This window comes from Hevea brasiliensis, chromosome 3 (genome assembly GCF_030052815.1).
Source record: "Hevea brasiliensis isolate MT/VB/25A 57/8 chromosome 3, ASM3005281v1, whole genome shotgun sequence".
Classification (NCBI taxonomy): domain Eukaryota; kingdom Viridiplantae; phylum Streptophyta; class Magnoliopsida; order Malpighiales; family Euphorbiaceae; genus Hevea; species Hevea brasiliensis.
Genome location: NC_079495.1, coordinates 104,361,905 through 104,380,881, shown reverse-complemented (window position 1 = coordinate 104,380,881; position 18,977 = coordinate 104,361,905). Strand labels below are relative to the sequence as shown.

The 18,977-nt window shown below is 28.9% G+C and overlaps 1 protein-coding gene across 1 annotated transcript; it reads right to left on the bottom strand.

Moving 5' to 3' along the window:
• Nucleotides 1-9,098: 9,098 nt before the first annotated feature.
• LOC110651214 (uncharacterized) lies at nt 9,099-16,252 on the bottom strand. The gene is made up of 7 exons (XM_021806479.2): nt 16,025-16,252; nt 15,856-15,918; nt 13,394-13,489; nt 12,600-12,776; nt 11,840-11,938; nt 10,789-11,031; nt 9,099-9,892 (listed from the first exon to the last, which is right to left on the bottom strand). The coding sequence occupies exons 3-7, from the start codon at nt 13,457-13,459 to the stop codon at nt 9,470-9,472; spliced, it is 1,008 nt and encodes a 335-aa protein (XP_021662171.2). The 5' UTR covers nt 13,460-13,489; nt 15,856-15,918; nt 16,025-16,252; the 3' UTR covers nt 9,099-9,469.
• Between the last annotated feature and the right edge of the window lie 2,725 nt (nt 16,253-18,977).

Below are 18,977 nucleotides of genomic sequence, written 5' to 3'. Positions count from 1 at the left end.
TGAAATATCAAAATACTAATTTTATTTCAAATTTAATGTTTTAATTTGTATAAATTTTTCTGGATTATACATTTTTTATTTATTTATTTTTTGAAAAAATATTTTTTATTTAATCAATTTATATATTTGTTATTGATTTCTTATTTCCTATTTATTTTAAAATATTAAATTTTATAAAAATAAATTACATTAATAATATACTATAATCAATTTTATAAATTAATAATTTAAAAAATATATATTAATTATCAAGTAAGTATTTGATAAATTATAATTACTTTTCAGATTTTGATTTTAGATTTTTTTTTTTAATTTTATGATTAATACACATTAAAAATATTTAAATTAGTAGTTTTATTGCATTCATTTGCTTTTAAAATTATAATCAATTACGATTTATACTTGAAATAATTATGATTAATTTTTTAAAATGGATAAGAATTCAGATTTTTATTATGGTAATATAAAAATATTAATTTTAAAATTATAAAAAAATGAAAGCATTTATTATGACAATTATATTTCAGACTTTTTAATAATTTATTGTAAATAAATTTGTCTTTACCATTATTATAATAAATTTGAACACTAATTTACTACTAACTTGTGTAATTATCATTTATTTTACAATATTAATTATTTTAGTAGTTAGTGACTATTTTAATATCTGTTAATTATTTTATTAATGATTAATTATGAGTGATTAACTATTTATATAGCTGTTAAAACATAAGTATTTAATAAAAATAAGTATTATATTAGCTGTTAAATATAAAAATAGTAATATAATTTGGTTGATCATAGTTAAAACGCTCATTTAACATCTAAAAATTAGAAGGGTAGCTTTTCATAAAATACTCTCTCAACTTTTAAATACTAAAATAAATATTATGCCACTAAATAATATAAATAAGATAATATTTTTAATCTTGATCAAAATATTAAATGCTACCTTAAATGTTATTAACAAATAAAGCCTTATATCTTAAATTCATAATAAATTTGACATAGCCAAAAAAAATCCTATCCATTTCACATCTATAATTTTAATGCATTTGGACCTAGTTGGCTTTGGAATTGTATTAACACTTTGATTTTAGACACATTAAAGGGTTTAATAAGCTATTCTTTTCCTTTCACATTTTCCATGTATTTAGGGTGACAATCACTATCTTTCAATTTTATCTTAAATGGACCTAAATTTTCTAAATTATTTGTATCACAAGCTGCTGCAATTTCAATTTTTTTGACATGATCTTTTTGCCCTTTTGTATTCATCACAATTCAATAATGACTTCTCAATTTTTTGACTTGGAAGCTCAAAAAATTATGAAATTTTATTAAATATGTTCCTTCCTTTAATATATCTTTTGATTTGGTCAATTCTTAGCCTTAGCCTAAAATGGGTTTTCATCAAATAATCAAAAGAGCACTATAGCTTTTGGCTTTGATATTAGTCTCATTTTGGTTTAAAACGAGTGTAAAGTAGACTAAATGAAAAGCTTGTTTCGCCTTTAAACTGAATTAGAATCAGCTCGAATTAAATTCAAAATCGGCCTTGATTAACAATAAATCAAGATTAGAGGGTCCGATTCAAGGCCCTTCCTCTTGAACCGGGCTCATAATTAGCCTAATTCAAACACTTTTTTTATATCAAATTTATATTTGTATGTTTTTAATTGTTTACATTAAAAATTAATTATATAGTTTATAAATGATGTCTAAAAAATTATTATATTTTAATAATGCCTAAAACTAAATTGAAATTATTCCGAAACTCTTTCAAATTGAAACTGAGCCGAATCATGAAGTTGATCAAACCAAAGAGCAAAGTTCCCTTTATTACCTAAAGTTCTTGTTGAACATTTCAAGATTAAGAGAAAATGTTCAACTTTCAGTTGCTATCAGTATGCACTAAGTTACAACAATTTATTCATTTAAAACATATATTATGTTTTTCCACAATGTCATATGAACGTGCAAAAATTAGTCTGACAAACTGTGACCCTCCAACCATTGATTGTTGGCCTCTCCCCACCCTTACATGGACGGCAAGAAAAGTCACAACTCACGTTACACCGCCACTGAATTGCTTTCCACCGCAGGAAAGAGGAATGATTGACTTGGCAAAGGTGACGAAAGGATTCTTGAATTACAAGTCGTTTACTCATTAATTAAAAAAAAAATTGTTTAATTTAGCAATTCAATAGTTGACGGCTTAAAAGTTAAAAAAAAAAAAAATGGCAATGAAACAGTGTGATTCATCTTGGGTTTTTGAGTTCGAGTTTTTTTATTTATTCATTTCGATATTTATTAACTTTATGCTATGAAAATGATAGAGTTATCTCTCAATATAAGGTAAATTGTACCAATCATTTATTAACTTAAATATTATTTCATTTTAGTTACTTAATTTTAATTTATTAAAATAAAATCTTTAAACTTTATTTTATTTTTAATAAAATTTTCCTTTAATCTGCTAAGGTTTTGAAGTTTTTTAATTAACATTAAATTAATGTTTTAATCAAAATAAATTTATAATTTATTATTTATTATTTATTTTTTTATAAAAAAATTAAAATATAATAAAATATCATATTTAACAAAATATTATTGTAAAGTTTATTATTATTATTATTATTATAATAGATTGTTACAAATTAAATTTTATTTAATAATAAATAACATATATATTATTAATAATTTTATTAATAAATTTAGTTAAATTAAAATAATTATATTGATAATTATTAATTAATTTAATCATAAAAGTGAGAAAGAGAAAAAATGGAAAAAGAGTAATTTTATTTTTTTTAATATGAAAACTTGTTATTATATGTTAGAGTGAATTTTTGTTTTTTTCTAAAACAAAACTAAAGTTGGAAATTTTTATTTTAATTAATTAAAATTGAATGACTGAAATAAAATAATAATATAAGTTGAGCGACGATAAATGTAATTTACTCTTGATATATGGTTGATTAGTTATTATTTAGCTCATAAAATCTAAGAGAAAAAATTTAAAAAAATTAAAATTTTAATGTTTAGCAATAAAATTATATTTTAAAATTATTGATAATTAACTTTTAAAAAGCTTGTTCAAAAGTATTATTTATTAAATCTTTGATATAAAGATTGAAAGCGTAAAAAATTAAAAGTGGACTTCTCAATTACTTGTAGACTATTGAGCCCTTCCCCAAGGCACAGTTTTCTATCCGTTCCAATGGGAGAAATGAAAATTCTTGAATGAGTTTGCTTGGAAATGTCCAATTCTGTTACAAATGAAACACAAGTCAATGTGCTTCTCTTAGCTTCTATCTTTCCATTCCTTTCTTTTCTTTTTCAGCTGGAATGTTAACGCTCCCAAACAGACAGAGAAGCAAGACCTTTTAAAGTAAAGTTTTTTTAAAATAAGATTTTTTATGATTTCTAAGTCTTTATAATTTTTTTTTTATGTTTAACAGAAAAAAAAATAGATTGTGTCTGAATTTTGAGATTTGAATTTTCAAATGTTTGATTTATAATTTAGAATTTAAAATTAATAAATTTAAAAATATTTTGTTTAGCAAATAAAAATATTTTCTATGAAAATATCTAAAAGTTGTGATATTATTGTTACGACCCGATTTCACTGGTCAAATTGATATTGGAACTTGGGCAGGCATAAAGTGTTTGAGACCAGTAGTAAATTTCACTATTCCTAAACACATAATCATAACCAAAATTAAAGCTCAATATGCGAATAAAATAAAATAAAATATTATAAATTTATTTGGACCAACCCAACCCAATAACTATCAGAAATCTCCTACTAAGAGAATTTAGCTTAACTCTGCTATACGGCATGTATAAATTATTTCATATCATTAATTTTTTCATTAATTAATATAATATAATATATTCATAAATCAATGTTATAGCGGAGTTTTAATAATTAAATAAATAGATAAATAAATAAATAAATGGACACAATAAAAACTATTAAACCAATAAGCACAATATGCAGAGAAAAATGCAGGTTAAACTCGAAAAATAACTCACTCTTTCTGCAACTCGGAAAAAAATATTTGAACAAGAATGAGAGTTCGACTCAAAGAGTTTAGACATTGATTATAGGTGTAATTTCTATAACTACCTAAAAACTAGTATAATTCTATCATGAAATACACATACAATACATACAACAAATAATTCACTCAGTATTCATACGAGAATATAATTTGAAACTACTCACGCACTTAATGTATCACATCAATACATAAATTGGGAGTTGATATCCTATACAGCTCTCTTAATCCAAATTCTGCCAGCGAGCTCAACTCAAGCCGGACTTTTGCTTAAATCTAAGTGCAGGGGCCAGCGACATCAACTCGAAGCCATGCTTCACCCCGTCTTTTCATATCCATAAAAATCGGATTATAGCAAGACTCGTTCAAGCCACGACTACTCGTCCAATTCATATTTATATATGCTATAAATAAATAACACGCTCAGCTATAAATTATCTTCAGGACGGTAATCACAAATAAATAATAATAATTAAATATGCAGCAACCAAAATGCTCTATATATTAACTATTTATGTGTATAATTAAATATTTATAAAATACATGTACATGTCAGATATATAATTAATATTGAAATTACAAAAATAATAATATCTAATCACTAACTGATCGACTTAACTGTAGCTGGTCCAGCTAGAAGGAGAATAAAAGCTAGCCGGCACGGATTACCTAGACAGGCACACAGACCTCTATCAAATTTACTTATAGAATTAATTAATTAATTTAATCAAAGAAGTAAGAATAATTCCTAAAGTCTTACTGAAATTTGAACAGAATCTCCCCTATAACTAGACCTAACCCCTTTGTGAGAAAATGCAACAACAACACACACACAGGGCCTCAGGCCCACAACAATAATTATAATATTCATCCGGGACCTATAAGAAATTTAATCTAGGTCCAATCTTTCGAACTCTAGCTTGAGTCCCTAACTCCTCTACAGTCCAAAAAATTTATTTTCAGTACTTCAAAAATTACAAAAATATTCCTGGAGTCCTCCACATTGTCCTTGTATCAATTAAAGTCATTTTACTTAATTTTACTAAGCCATGAATATTTTACAAATTTAACCAGTTAGCTTAATTAAGGCACAAACTACACAATTTGAGTTAGGGACTATCTTTGCAAATTCTGCTACTTGCAATATGTTCGAAATGTTTAAAAATGCTGAGAACGATTATAAGCACGACCACCTTCTGGGATAGCCTAGCTAGCGCTCGGGCCTGCCTGAAAACTCGTTCTTGAGTACTAGTGAGATATTGTAGATTTGATTGCACCTAAATGAAGCCCATAAATTATTAATAATTATTATATAATTACATTTAATTTATGGGTGATAGGAAAGGAGTTAGTTTGGATGGAGTGGTACTGTCCTAAAGTAATCACTTTAAATATCTCGGCTCAGTCATTCAAGTAGATGGGGGATGTGAGGAGGATGTTAGTCATAGGATTAAAGCCGGATAGTTGAAGTGGAGACATGCCGCGGGAGTTTTATGTGATCGCAAGATTCTCAATAAGTTAAAAGGAAAATTTTACTGTCCAGTCATACGACCGCCCATGTTATATGGTAGTGAGTGTTGGGTACTGAATGAGTCGTATGTGTCTAAGATAAGAGTTACGAAAATAAGAATGTTAAGATGGAGGAGTGGCCATACTATACTAGATAAAGTCCATAATGATAGTATTAGAGAAAAGGTAAGAGTAGTGCCAATTGAGGATAAGTTGAGACAAAAGAGATTGAGGTGGTTTGGTCATGTGAAGCGTAGATATACGGAGGCTCCAGTTAGACAAGTAGAGCACATTAGGTTAGATGATAGAAAGAAAAGAAAGGGTAGACCTAAGCTAACCTGGAGGAAAGTAGTACAACATGACCTAGAAGTATTACACATTTCCGATGATTTGATCCAAAATCGTTTAGAGTGGAGAAAGAGAATTCATATAGCCGACCTCAAATTTTAAGGATAAAGGCTTAGTTGAGTTGAGTTGAGTTTTATATTTAATTTACAGGCATTGAAAAACACGAAAAAAAATCTCACTAAGTGATTTGGACCCTCCAATGATCGCATTTTTCAAACGGTATCCGATTAGAGCAAGTTCGATCCTATCTCAAAGGTTTTGTCGCTCTAAGTTCAACGGTGGTCTCGAATTAGCTAAAAAACAGCCAAAAAGCTACTGCCACCTATTTTCTCTCTCCTTTCTCTATTGTCGGATCGCTTTCCTCTAGCATTGGTTTCAAGTACTGTTAGTTGGAAATTGGAGCCGGGGAGGAGAGGAGGTCATAGCTACCAGAATTAGGCTGAACGGTGGCCAGAAACATCCTCGAGAGCGGCTGCTTCTTCATGCACGATATGCGCATAGCTACTCGGTTCCCTTCGCTGTCGTCGCCTGTCGTCACCGCTAGAGACTTCCTACCATCGCATGGAGCCGAGGAGAGGGCTTGGCCGGTGGGGTTGGACCTTGTCATTGAAAAACATGGAGGAAGGGGAGAGTGAAAAGGGATGGGAAAAAGAGAGGAGGAAGAAGGGGAGGGGAGGAGGGGGTCTACTGCATTTTTTGAAAAAATGTTTTTCTTTTTTTTTTTTTTTACTTTTAATTACATCATAGGTCCCTGAACTTTTCTAGTTTATGCACTTAGGTCATTTTTCTCTCTTCAAATAGGTCCAAACTACTTTTATTATATTTAAATTAAATAAAACTTTGGTAATAATAACAATAATAATACTCTAAAGAAATTTGATTGTTTTTATAAATAATATAATTTAATTTTTAAACAACTCTAATTGAATTTGATAATAACAATATTAAAAATAACAATTTAAAATAACAATAGCACTAATTATACATATAAAATAATATTTATAAAATAATAAAAAAATATTATTATTATGAAAATATTAATTTAACACTATGAATAAAATAGAAATAAATTAATAGTCTAATTAAAATATTTTATATAAACTCAATTCAACTCAACTAAGCCTTTATCCCAAAAATTATAGGTCATATTGTACTACTCTCCTCCAAGTCAATTTAGGTCTACCCCTTTTTTTCTTTCTATCCTCTAACCTAATGTGCTCTTCTCTCAACTTATCTTCAATTGGCACCATTCCTACCTTACTTTATCTAGTTTAGTATGGCTACTCATCCACCTTAACATTCTCATAATCCTATGACTAACATCCTCCTCACATCCCCATCTACAGATATTTAAAGTGATTACTTTATTCAAACTAACTCCTTCCATATCACATGCATGTATTATATCTCAATTCATCTAAAACTAATGTAAACATATTTTTCAATACTTGTATGTACCTAATAGATACCCTCTTTTATTCTAACACATTCTATAAGACATCTCTTGGAACACTATCATAAGCCTTCTCCAAATTAATAAAAACCATGTGTAGATCTTTCTTCACATCTCTATATTTCTCCATCAAACTCATGAAACCAAATTGATTGAGAGAGATGGAAGTATCATGATGTAGTCGATGCTCCACAACTCTCTCCCACAACTTCATAGTATGGCTCATGAGTTTAATTCCCTATAGTTTGAATTTTTAAAAATAGGTACTAAAATACTCTTCCTCCATTCATCGCATTTTCTTTGAGTTTAGAATCTTATTAAATAATTTAGTTAATATCTCCCAAATACTTCCACACTTCAATTAGTATTTATTCTCTTAAGTGCTTCTTTTACTTCTAAAGATCTAATCCTTCTAGTATAATTTACATTCTTTTCTATTATTCTATAATCTATATTCACGCTATTTCCATTTTGACTATTATTAAAGAGATCATTAAAATAATTTCTCCATCTTTCTTTAATGTCCTCATCTTACTAATCTATAAATATCTTTCTCCCATTCTTTAGTTCCAAGTTTCTCATATAACTTTTTAAATTATCCATATCTTCCCAAAACCTTTGTTTACTATATCTTGTTTTATTCCACTATTTGTAGTTTAAAAATATTTTTTTTTAATACATATAAAATATTTTTAATACATATAAAATATAAAAATATTTTATATGTATTAAAAAAATTAGATTATTACAATAATATAGAGCTGACACATTTGATTATAATAGAATATATTTAAAATAAATTTAAGCCAAAATCTAAATCTATCTTCATTTACAATATCCATATTTAGTCTAAATCTAAATTCATAGATCAAATCCCTCAATCCAAACACAAACCTTACTTTTAAAAACCCTTATGTTCTCCCAAACACAAATTTTAGATTTTTAAATCTTGAAAACCTCCTCCCAAAGAAAGGCAGGCTGGATCCCGAGGGACATGAGGATGGAGGTTTTGGATTTGCAGAAATGACAGCCACTTCAAACATTCTCTTTTCCCATCACAATGAGTTTCATCCAATTTTCTTTATTCCACTTATTTGTCACCATCCTTCCTCTGCTCCTTCTGCCACCTAAATTGATCAAATAATTATGGTTTTAGTTGTTTATGAGAAGGTAAAAGTGTAAGAAATTGTTTAAGAGAATGTAGGAGTAACTACTTGTCCTTTAACAAGGATGGGAAATCTTTTTTGTGAATAGTAGGCTATGACATAATATTTTCTTCTCGTGAAAGGAAAATTTTCTCCGGTGTCTTCTTTAATCAACTCAACGGCACCTTTCCTCTGGAGATGAATAATGTAAACATCTGGAAGGCTTTCAATAACAATATATGAGACTTCAGAATTAAACTTATCAAAGCCATAACCTTTTTATTTACACTCGAGTACTGAAATCGTCTGCAGAACCACTAGATATTTCGGATTACAACTGGATATCTATGGCTTCGAAGCTGTGACAATGCAGGTAATCAGGGGAAGCCATCCAATCTCATACCATCTCTCTTTTCAGCAAAGACATGCTATTGAAACACCAAACTTTAAACTTTTTTCTCTCAAAGCCACATTCATTCGTGGTAAATCATCAGTTTCTATTTCAATATGTATTTATCTTGTTTCACTAGCAACTCTTAGACATCCTTTAATACTTTGTTTTTAAATTATATCCAATGAAAGAAACATTTAAAAGAAATCCATGGATAACATTTCGAGGCTGACACCTGTATGTTGAAGATTTCTGCCACTCGACTGAAGCAGTTGGCTAACAGTAATTTTTTTTTTCACAAGAAATCAACTGTTCAGTCAAATATTCATGTTCAAGCTATTATAAGCATAAGGTGCAACTATGCATCTTCAGGAATTGGAAAGAATAACAAAATTACCAGGACTCATCATTACATCTTCTGCCAACTCAACTGAGTTTTGCATCTCTTTCTGCTTCAAGTTCACATTTTGCAAAATCTTTTCAGGTGAAGTCGCGAGCCTTGTGCTTATCAACAATGTCTGGATTGGAAGTATCATGCTCAGCAAATAATTTATTTCTACTCTTTCACCACTTCTGCTGCATCATCATTTGCAACATTTTCGCAATTAGAAGGCTGATCTTGTGTTTCTTCATCAAGACCCTCCAAGTTTGAAGTAGCTTCATCAACAGAGGAAGAGTCATCCTCATCAGAAGCCCTACCAGCTGCAGCCAATGATCCTGACTGCTGTGATTCCATTGTGACAGAAAGCACTGGTGATGAAGGTCCAGAGATATTTGAATCAGAAACTTTCTTCTCTTCCTCCCTCATCCTTTGCCCATAAGCTTCGTAATCAAAACCAGCTGAGCTTTTTCCCCCAAATTCAGAATCCAGTTTATCCATATCAAATAACTCTTCCATTGTCTTTTGGCTCTCTAGGTCATTAGAATAGATGAACTTCACTTTCTTGTATGTCTTGGGCTCAATGAATGGTTTCACCATCTGCAACAAGGGAAGTTTTGACAAATTTTGAATCACGATAAAATATGGCTGATGGAGTGATGGTAATTTTGAACCAGCTGCAACAAAGTCCACAGAGAACGGCAAAGAACATGAGGTTGACAGAAAAGAAAATAAGTACAAAATTGACCAGCCGTCCTATAATCCTGAAGCTATTCATTTTTCCTTAGTGTCATACATTTCTTTCATAGTGCAAAAAGTACAGGAACCAGTTTTCTTTATTATTTTTAGCTGAGTGAACCATTCTTTGCTTTATGAAATTATTGGAGATTAAAAAACTATGTACATCAAAGTTCAAATTGGCTAAGGAATTCCCATGCTCATGAGCATAGGCTTCTAAACAAAACTGTACAACTACTCAAGTACACTATCCCAAGTTTCACAAAGAGTTTAGGTTTACTATGAGGAGGACTAGATGTTCCAACTAAAATTGGAGATGACATGAGAACTAGGTCCATTTGTCGTTTCCTAACAAGGAAGACTCCTGTAAACAGTAGCCAAAATATCTAAGAAGAGAGAAAAAGACAGGTACAGTGAAGCAAAAAGAATATTTATTTCCATAACATGTATCTACATAAAATTCTTAGTTGAATTTGTTCTTCGGCAAATGAACTGCTTAAAATATCTTGTGTTAGTATTTTGTCGGTCAGCATTATAAGCACATCTATTGTTTTGCAAATCCACAGGCAAAAAAAAATCAAATATGAGAATAAATGACAAGGACTTTGTGCGCGAGTGCCAGTATTTCTCACTCTATAGTTGACGAATTCAGAGAGATCAGCATATAATGGAAAAACATCAGATCCCAGGAGCAATAAAACCAACAGTCAAAAGTAAGAATGAAATATTATATCAGTAATGGCAGTACTACAACATACCGTCCAGAAGGACTCAAAGACTTTGGGGGGATTGTAGAGGATTGCAAGGCCCAGTCGCTCAGGATAATGATTCTGCAATATTTTAGCTGTTTCCCGAGCTGCCTTCACTGATATGCTACCCATTGTCCACCGTTGAAAATCAATTAACCACACCATTTGCTCTTGATCTGGATTCATAGTCATTATGGCATTTTCCATACAATAAACCAAGTGCTTGATCTGTCCTCCTAATGCAGTTGTATTCTAACACAACAAAAATTAAAGAGATAACAACAGCATTTTTTTTTTTTAGAAAAAAAAAATAGAAAGAGAGAAAGGATCAACAGGGGGGCCATTTGGGATCATTGTATAAAACTGATGCAAAAATCTAGATAACAAAAATTGAAAACTGAAAAATTGCGGCTTGTTTGTTTGCTCTCTAGTTTGTTTCTTTACATAACCCGCAACAAACAAACACACTGCCTGCCCATTTGGAATCATTGTATAAAACTGATGCAAAAAGCTAGATAACAAAAAATGAAAACTGAAAAATTGCAGCTTGTTTGTTTGCTTTCTAGTTTGTTTCTTTACAAAATCTGCAACAAACAAACACACTGCCTAAACCTTGTTTTTCTCCATTTTTTTTCCCAAATAAACTGTAGAAGCACAGGAATAATGTTAAATAGCCCTTAAGTCTTTTGGGTTGATGACAATAAAATCCAAACCTTGCATCCAATTTGCAAGAATGGTTAATCCTTTTAATTTAGCAATTATATACATAATCTTCTACATTGGTATCAATTGTTGCCAAATTCAGAAGAATCAGTATCAAATGCTATTTTAAACAAAATATATGCTGTGTTAACGATACGAGAGTTACAAAATATAATATGCTATGTTAACAATACGAGAGTTTTAACATATGATCTTTGACATTTAGCTACAATTAACACCACCATAAAAAGCTGTGTATAAAATTAAAAAAATTAAAATGATTTGCTATAATTGTAAATGGTCTAAATTATATTTTTTCGTTCATCAACCCAAGTCTTTTCACTACTAATTTATCTACCTGAAAACCAGGTCTCATGACAAGAACAGTCCTTCCCTTCTTGTCAGAATAATTAGCTTTGTAGACTTTTCCAGTTTGAGCTTCATGAGTAACATCTTCCTACATGCAAGACAAAATATTGTATCAGTTAGCACAGAAGGCCATGCAAGGAACTGTAACATCCATGCGCAGATGGGCAAAGCAGTGCGAAACACTAAATAATTAGATTTGATAAGAACATCTAAGAATTTTTTTCCTTTAAAAAAAGTTGCTTTTTTCATACCTTTTCATATGGTCAAATATACCATCAAAAAGAACAAGATAACAAGGTCAAAAGTCATAGCACATTGCTATGAACTGAAATACTATTTAAGCCATATGTACTCAATGCAATTTTATCATCTTCCTGTTGATGTTGTGGTTGGATTGTGTGTGTGTGTGTGTGTGTGTGTGTGTGTGTGTGTGTGTGTATGGAAAATGAAGCGTGTTCTACATATGTAACCCACTCCAAAATTTGACCTAAAACCCAACTTTAAACATCTTCCTCAAGGAGCACGAGGAGAAAGCCAGGTGTGAAGTTAAAACCTGTCAAGCATTCTGCTTGGAGATACCATCTAGCTAAAGGACTCAAAATGCATAGCTGCCACTAATTCAATTAGGTTGAATTTCATTTCAGAAGGAGACTAATATTTGTTTCCTTCTCTTCTCTTTGGTGATCAAGGCATCAAGCCCCTTAAACATTCAAAAGCAATAAAGAACAAGTTTGAGCCATTAAGTGTACCCATCGGATCTTCTCAGGCTTGAATTCCAACCTCCACTTCAACGTTTCTTTCAACATTTTGGCTGCCTTCTTTGTATTCCAATTTCTTGCTCTGAGATACCTTGATAGTGATGCATCAGAACAAATTGCTGGAAGCTTGTCAGCAATAGGACCTATCATCTTCCTAATATCATTGATCTGGAGACATAAGGAGCCAATTAGTTCACATCTTAACAATTCAATTGAATTAGGACCCTGCCAATCTTAAGGGCTTCCAGAGACTAAATTTTCCAAAGCTCAATTGATTGTGAAAGAATCTAAGAATCAGACAATATTATCTTTTAATATCACTTGAATGTGCTACCTTCAGTATTCTAAGCAATGGGAAAACAGTATTGAAAACAGTTAATTCAAGGAGACACTTTAAATAGCAAGACAAATATAAATATTAAGACAAAATGATTGATGAAGGCGCTGGTGTAGCTTGTACAGGAAGCCATATTGGAGAGCAGCACTTGGAACCATAGAGAAGAAGCAAACACGTACCAGTAGTTTTTAGAATTTGACTCACAATTGTAAATTGTAATTTAAAGTCACAAACATTATAGTTTCAATCACCAGAACAAATAACATCACAAAATAGAGTGTGATAGAGGAAAAAAATAGACATTACCTTTAGCAGATCAATGCAAGGCAACAAGACTTCTGCCTTGAATAATGACAACAAGTATAATCTATAGAATCTATTAAAGTAAGAATAATAAAAAATGCTAAGAATAATAAAAAATGCTTCTTAACGTTATTGTTAAATATACCTTAGCTAGCTGCTCCTCAAGTGACAAAGATTTCTCTGCTCCAATTCCTCGCAGCTTTTTGGACATCTTTGCAAATTTTAAAGCAAGTGATGCAAGCTGACACCAACATTTTTTAATTGTCAACCACATATTCAAAGCAGAAATGGTATATGAAACAACCATACATTTGAAGACATGTTGGATTTTGATGGTTGCATTGGAACTTGGAACTGACATTAAGTTGCATGCACATTATGCTTTGGAAACAATATTTCAAGATAAAATGAATCAAAAAACTAATATTAAAAACTCAACTGTGTCTTCTACTTCCTTAAGGAAAGCTATCATGCTTGGTACAGTACGCCTTAAACATTCTACTAGTCATCATGGTTGTCAAAATCGTGAATCAACTTGTAAGATTTTACAAGTTCACAAGTTAAATTCATGTAAACTAGTTAATGAGTGAAGAAAAGTGGATTCATAAAAAATTGACATAAAATAGCTAGCAAGCACATTAAAATTGTAAGAATCATATGAGTTTTCTATTACACCTCAAATTTGGGCTAGGTGATGCATTTTCAAAGTCCAAAAGAAACAAAGAACATTCATCCCTTTAAAAAATGTGAAACTTGGGCTAATTGATGGATTTTTCAAAGCCTAAAAGAAATAAGGAAAATTTAGCCCACATATTATATCAAAAAATTAATTAATTTAGAGAGAAATTTTGAATACTTTTTTTATTAAATTTTTATATTATGAAATAAATATTTAATTAAAAATAATAAAAACAAAATTTTCCTTTTAAATGTGCTTATATAATTACATAGGAAAATAAATTATAGCTTTTATTGAAATTTTGTGTTTATTATAATCAATTTGGCTTTTAGGTGTGATCATGACTCATGAGTCATTATATGGAACTGGCCTCAGTAGTTATTAATTTAATATAGTTTAGAAGCTCCTATTATATTTATTATTAAAAACAATACATTTTAATGGGAAACAGTTTTTTATTAAAAAGAAAAAATTATATGTTTTTTTATATTTAATGTGTGTGTGTGTGTGTGTATAAGTAAATTGCAAAATCTTACAATTTTATGGCAAGTCTTTAGTTCTTACCAAACAAGAATTGGCTAAAGAAAAGATGTTAGCAGAACAATCACTGAGTTAACTAGAATTTTGACCATCATATTATCAAAAGCACACAAACTTGTGACTAGAAATCAACTTCAATTTGCGTAACCAATTGAAAAAGGAAATCATCAACCAATAATTCAAGGAAATGTCATTTATGTCAAAAATGACCTGAGATTGGCCATATCTTATAGCATTCAAGTCCTACTATTATTGTCCATTTAGATCATCTGTTAGAAAAATAACTTGATTTTCTCTCTTTGACAGTTATAGCACAAAACGCAAGAACATTTACTTAGCAAATAGCAATTGCCATTTCTAAGGAACCTCTTCCCCTTCCCTGGCCTTCTCTAACTCAAAAAGTATCACTTGAAATGCCAAGGATTTTAACTGGCAACTCTTGGATGAGAACAGTTAGCCTTCAAAACCAAACGCAAACCAACAATTCAGTAAAACTCAGACAACACTCAACCATAGAATATAAATGAAATCATACAGAATAAATTTCTTCCTACTACTGTGTCAGATGCTTTACTTATTTATGTTGACTACATGGTAATCCCCTACAAGAAATCTATAGAAGAACTTGTTTTCATTACCAGAAAATAGTAATAATAAAAGAAAACCAAAAATCATAAACACCTCAAGTAATAATGTGCTCCAACTTTCCCAAATCTCATTCTGTTGGATTGGATATGCAAGTAAAAAGTCTCACGCCTTCAGCAAACATGGTTAAGGCATTGTATTATCTAAATTGAATCTGGTAATCAACTTCATCCTCACTTCCAAATTAATGATTCAAGCTTCATATGACAATCAACTAAAGTAATCTAGCACCATCGAGCTACATTTTTGTTAAGGAAACCAGCTCCTCCATGACATCTTCCTCTCCAACAATACAGCCAATCCAACCTAGCCAGTCTCAATCCCCCACTCATTAGTCATTTGCAATTTATTATCAGATTGTATAAACTCCAGCACACTGGCCCCACAAAAAATGTCTCCAGAAAAAAAATGACAACCCAAAAAAGCCTTGAGCCTCTTTATTCCTTCCATCACTATTAACCTTCTAAACCCAATTTAGCTAACCTGCTTCAGATTGGGATTCTCCTCTTTCCGTGAAAATCACAAATTTCCCATTTTAACATCCGCCCAATATCATCCTTGTTCCCATCTTTCCTGTTAACTAACCCCCTTAGAAATTTCCAAAACAAAAAAAAAAAATCCATAAATATAAACAAAAAAAGGACATGGATCATTAATTTAAAAAAAAAAAACATATTCAAAGTGTCGAAACATCAGTGATTTAGAAACAATAAAATTAGAAAAAAAAAAAAAAAGGACACTACCTTTTATCCTTCAACAAGATGGGGTCATTCCAAAGGAGGTATCTGGGACGAACAAAATATTTTCTGCACAGAGAAATATAAGAGCCAGGTCAATAGTAAATTAGTTACATAAGAGAAGCAGGTATCTGTCAAAGTATTGCATAATCTGATATTGGAAGTGGAAAACAACCCAAACAGAAGGAGATGTGGTGCCTCTTCTGGTAGTTCTATCCATAAAATGAAAAATAGCCGAGTGCTCCTGGAATCGGCTGTCAGTATCAAGAGGGGAGGCTGGCTGGCGTTTTGACCGGCCGCTGTGACTGTGCTCTCCAAGATTAGCCAACGCACACGTGTAGCCGTGGCAAGTTCAGTCCATCTCCATTATTATTGAAAATTGTTATAAAAAAAAACCTTAGATTTTTCATTATTCCTATTTAAATTCTTTGCATTTTCAAGTGATATAATACCTGCTTAAATTCTTATTTCACTTATTTTGTTAGTGTAAAAAAACTTTTAAAAATTAATTATAATCATATTGAAATAAAATTTAAGTAATTATAAGTGTTACTACAATAATTTTATCTATAGAGAAGTAAGAGGGAAAAATTAAAATTATTAAAAATAGACTTTATTATTTATATTATTGAAATTTTTTTTTATAAAATTACATCTATTCATAATTAAAAATATATAATAGCGATAAAATATCTATCATTAAACTTTGACTCCATTTTGTTTTATAAAATACATACAAGGCATTTTATATTTAAATTTGAAGGTAAGTGACAAAATAATAATTAAACTTAAACTTTGTTTGTTTTATAAAATATATTTCTTTAGAGAATATTTTTAATATTTGAGACATTTAAAAATTTTATTAATAAAAAATTTTTTATATAGAAAAAATTAAATTATTTTTAAGAAAAATAATTTTTTAAGAGAAAGTTATTTTTCAAATTTTATTAATTTTATGAAAATATTTATATATATAATATAAATAAATATCGTTAGTTTAACATTATAACTAAACAATGAAAAGACTCTTAGAAAAATATTTTCTTAGAAAAATGATTGTTATGAAAAATATTTTTTATATATAATTTATTTTAACAAAATAAATAGAGCCTTATATTTTATTTTTTTTGTGTATATTTTTTAATATTTGAGACATTTAAAAAAATAAATCAATAAAAAATATTTTTTTAGTTATAAAAAAATTATGTTATTTTTTAAAGAAATAAGAGAAGTCATTTTTTGAATTTTAATAATTTTATTAAATTATAAAAATATTTATACATACATATTATAAATATATATTATTAATTTAACTTTACAAATAAATAATAAAAAAATTTTTTAAACAAAAATTTTTTTAAAAAAAATTTATAAAAAATATTTTCTATTTTTAAATTATTTTTTACAAAATAAAAATAGTTTTAATTGTCTTTTAATTTAATGTACTTCATTTATAATTTGAATTTTTTTAAAGTTTGTTTTTTATTATTAGAAGAAATATTAAAAAAATATAATTCATTAATTTTTTATTTTTAAATTAATAAAATAATTTTTAAAACTTTTAAAATATGAATTATTTAATTTTTTTGAAAAATAAATAAATAAAATTATTTTAAACTTTAGTTAGAAAGATTTTTTCGTAGGGGCCAAATGTGAGAGTTTACAAAGATGCGTACATTTAACGTCTTCCCAAAAAAAAAAAATAATAATAAAATTGGGGGTGATGTCTCCTGTCATCCGTTTGGTCAATCATTGCAACCACCATGTTCTTTTGTGTTTTTTTTTCTTTTCTTTTTTTAATACTGTTAGCATCTGCTTTTTTAAGCGTTTATTTGATGTTATTATTATTAAAAAAATTATTTTTTAAATATATTAATTAATTAATATTAAAAAATAATTAATAATTAAATTTATTAATTTTAATTATAAAAATATTAAAATAATAAAATAATTTTTTTTAAATTATTATTTTCAATAGCATATAAAATAATATTTTTATTTAAAAGAATAATTTTAGGCTTTAAAATTTAACATCAAACAAAATTTAACTGTCAAATAAACTAAACAGGTTTTTTTTTTCTTTTTAAAATATTTTATTTGAGTCATTAGATAATCACCTTACTTAAAGTGTCTGTTTAAAATTATTACGGGAGCTAATGATGATAAAAAAAAATTAAAAATATTAGTCAAAGGTTATTAAAATTACTTTTAAATTAAATTTAATATATTTTATTAAAAAAATAAATAGTTGATAATTTTTTAAAGGGCATGTTCACTTTTGTATTCCACTCAAAAAATATTTAATTTAATTATTAAATATAATTAATAGTCAAAAGAAATTTAAATAATTAAATTTATGTATTTGATAAATATTTAAGAAAAAATTAAAAGATAGATAATTAATAGATGACAAGATATCTATCCGCAATTATTTTTATTAGCTCTAAAGTTAATTGAGAATCGTTATTTTTTTTTTTACAAAAAATTCTCTATTCTAACTTTTTCTTTTATCGTATTTTCATTTTTATTTTCTTTTTCATTTTTTAATAGACAGATTTTTTTTTTTTTGTTATTTTATTTTTCTTTTATTTTAATTAGAAGTCACATTTAGATACTAAATTATTTTAAAATATTTAAATTTTTATTTATAAATTATTGAAATAATAAAATAAATTATTGAAAAAATAAATTAATAATTATATATTTATTTAATAATAAAATAATTAATAATATATAATAAATAATAATTATGTCACGACCCAATCTATGGGCCGGATCGACACTAGAACCTGGGCCAACCTAAAGCCCCTGAGGCCCAAAGTAAGCCTAACTATTCCTCAACTCAATCCTAAGGCCTATTTGGACCCAATTTCAAGAATTCAACTGAACAGAGTTATAACAACCAAAAAAAAAAAAGAATTCAAAAATCGGGAGGAGGACCCCTCCCAAATTTCTCTTCTCTCCTCTCCTCCCCTCTCTTCTTCTTCTTTCCTTCTCCGGTGACAGGCCGGCGACCTCCCAAGCGGCTCCCCACCCGGCCGGCAACCCTCCGGTGATGGCTAGACACCAGAAAAAGGCAGCAAGAGAGGGAGAAGAGAGAGAAAACGCGCGCACAGTGAGTAGCGGCT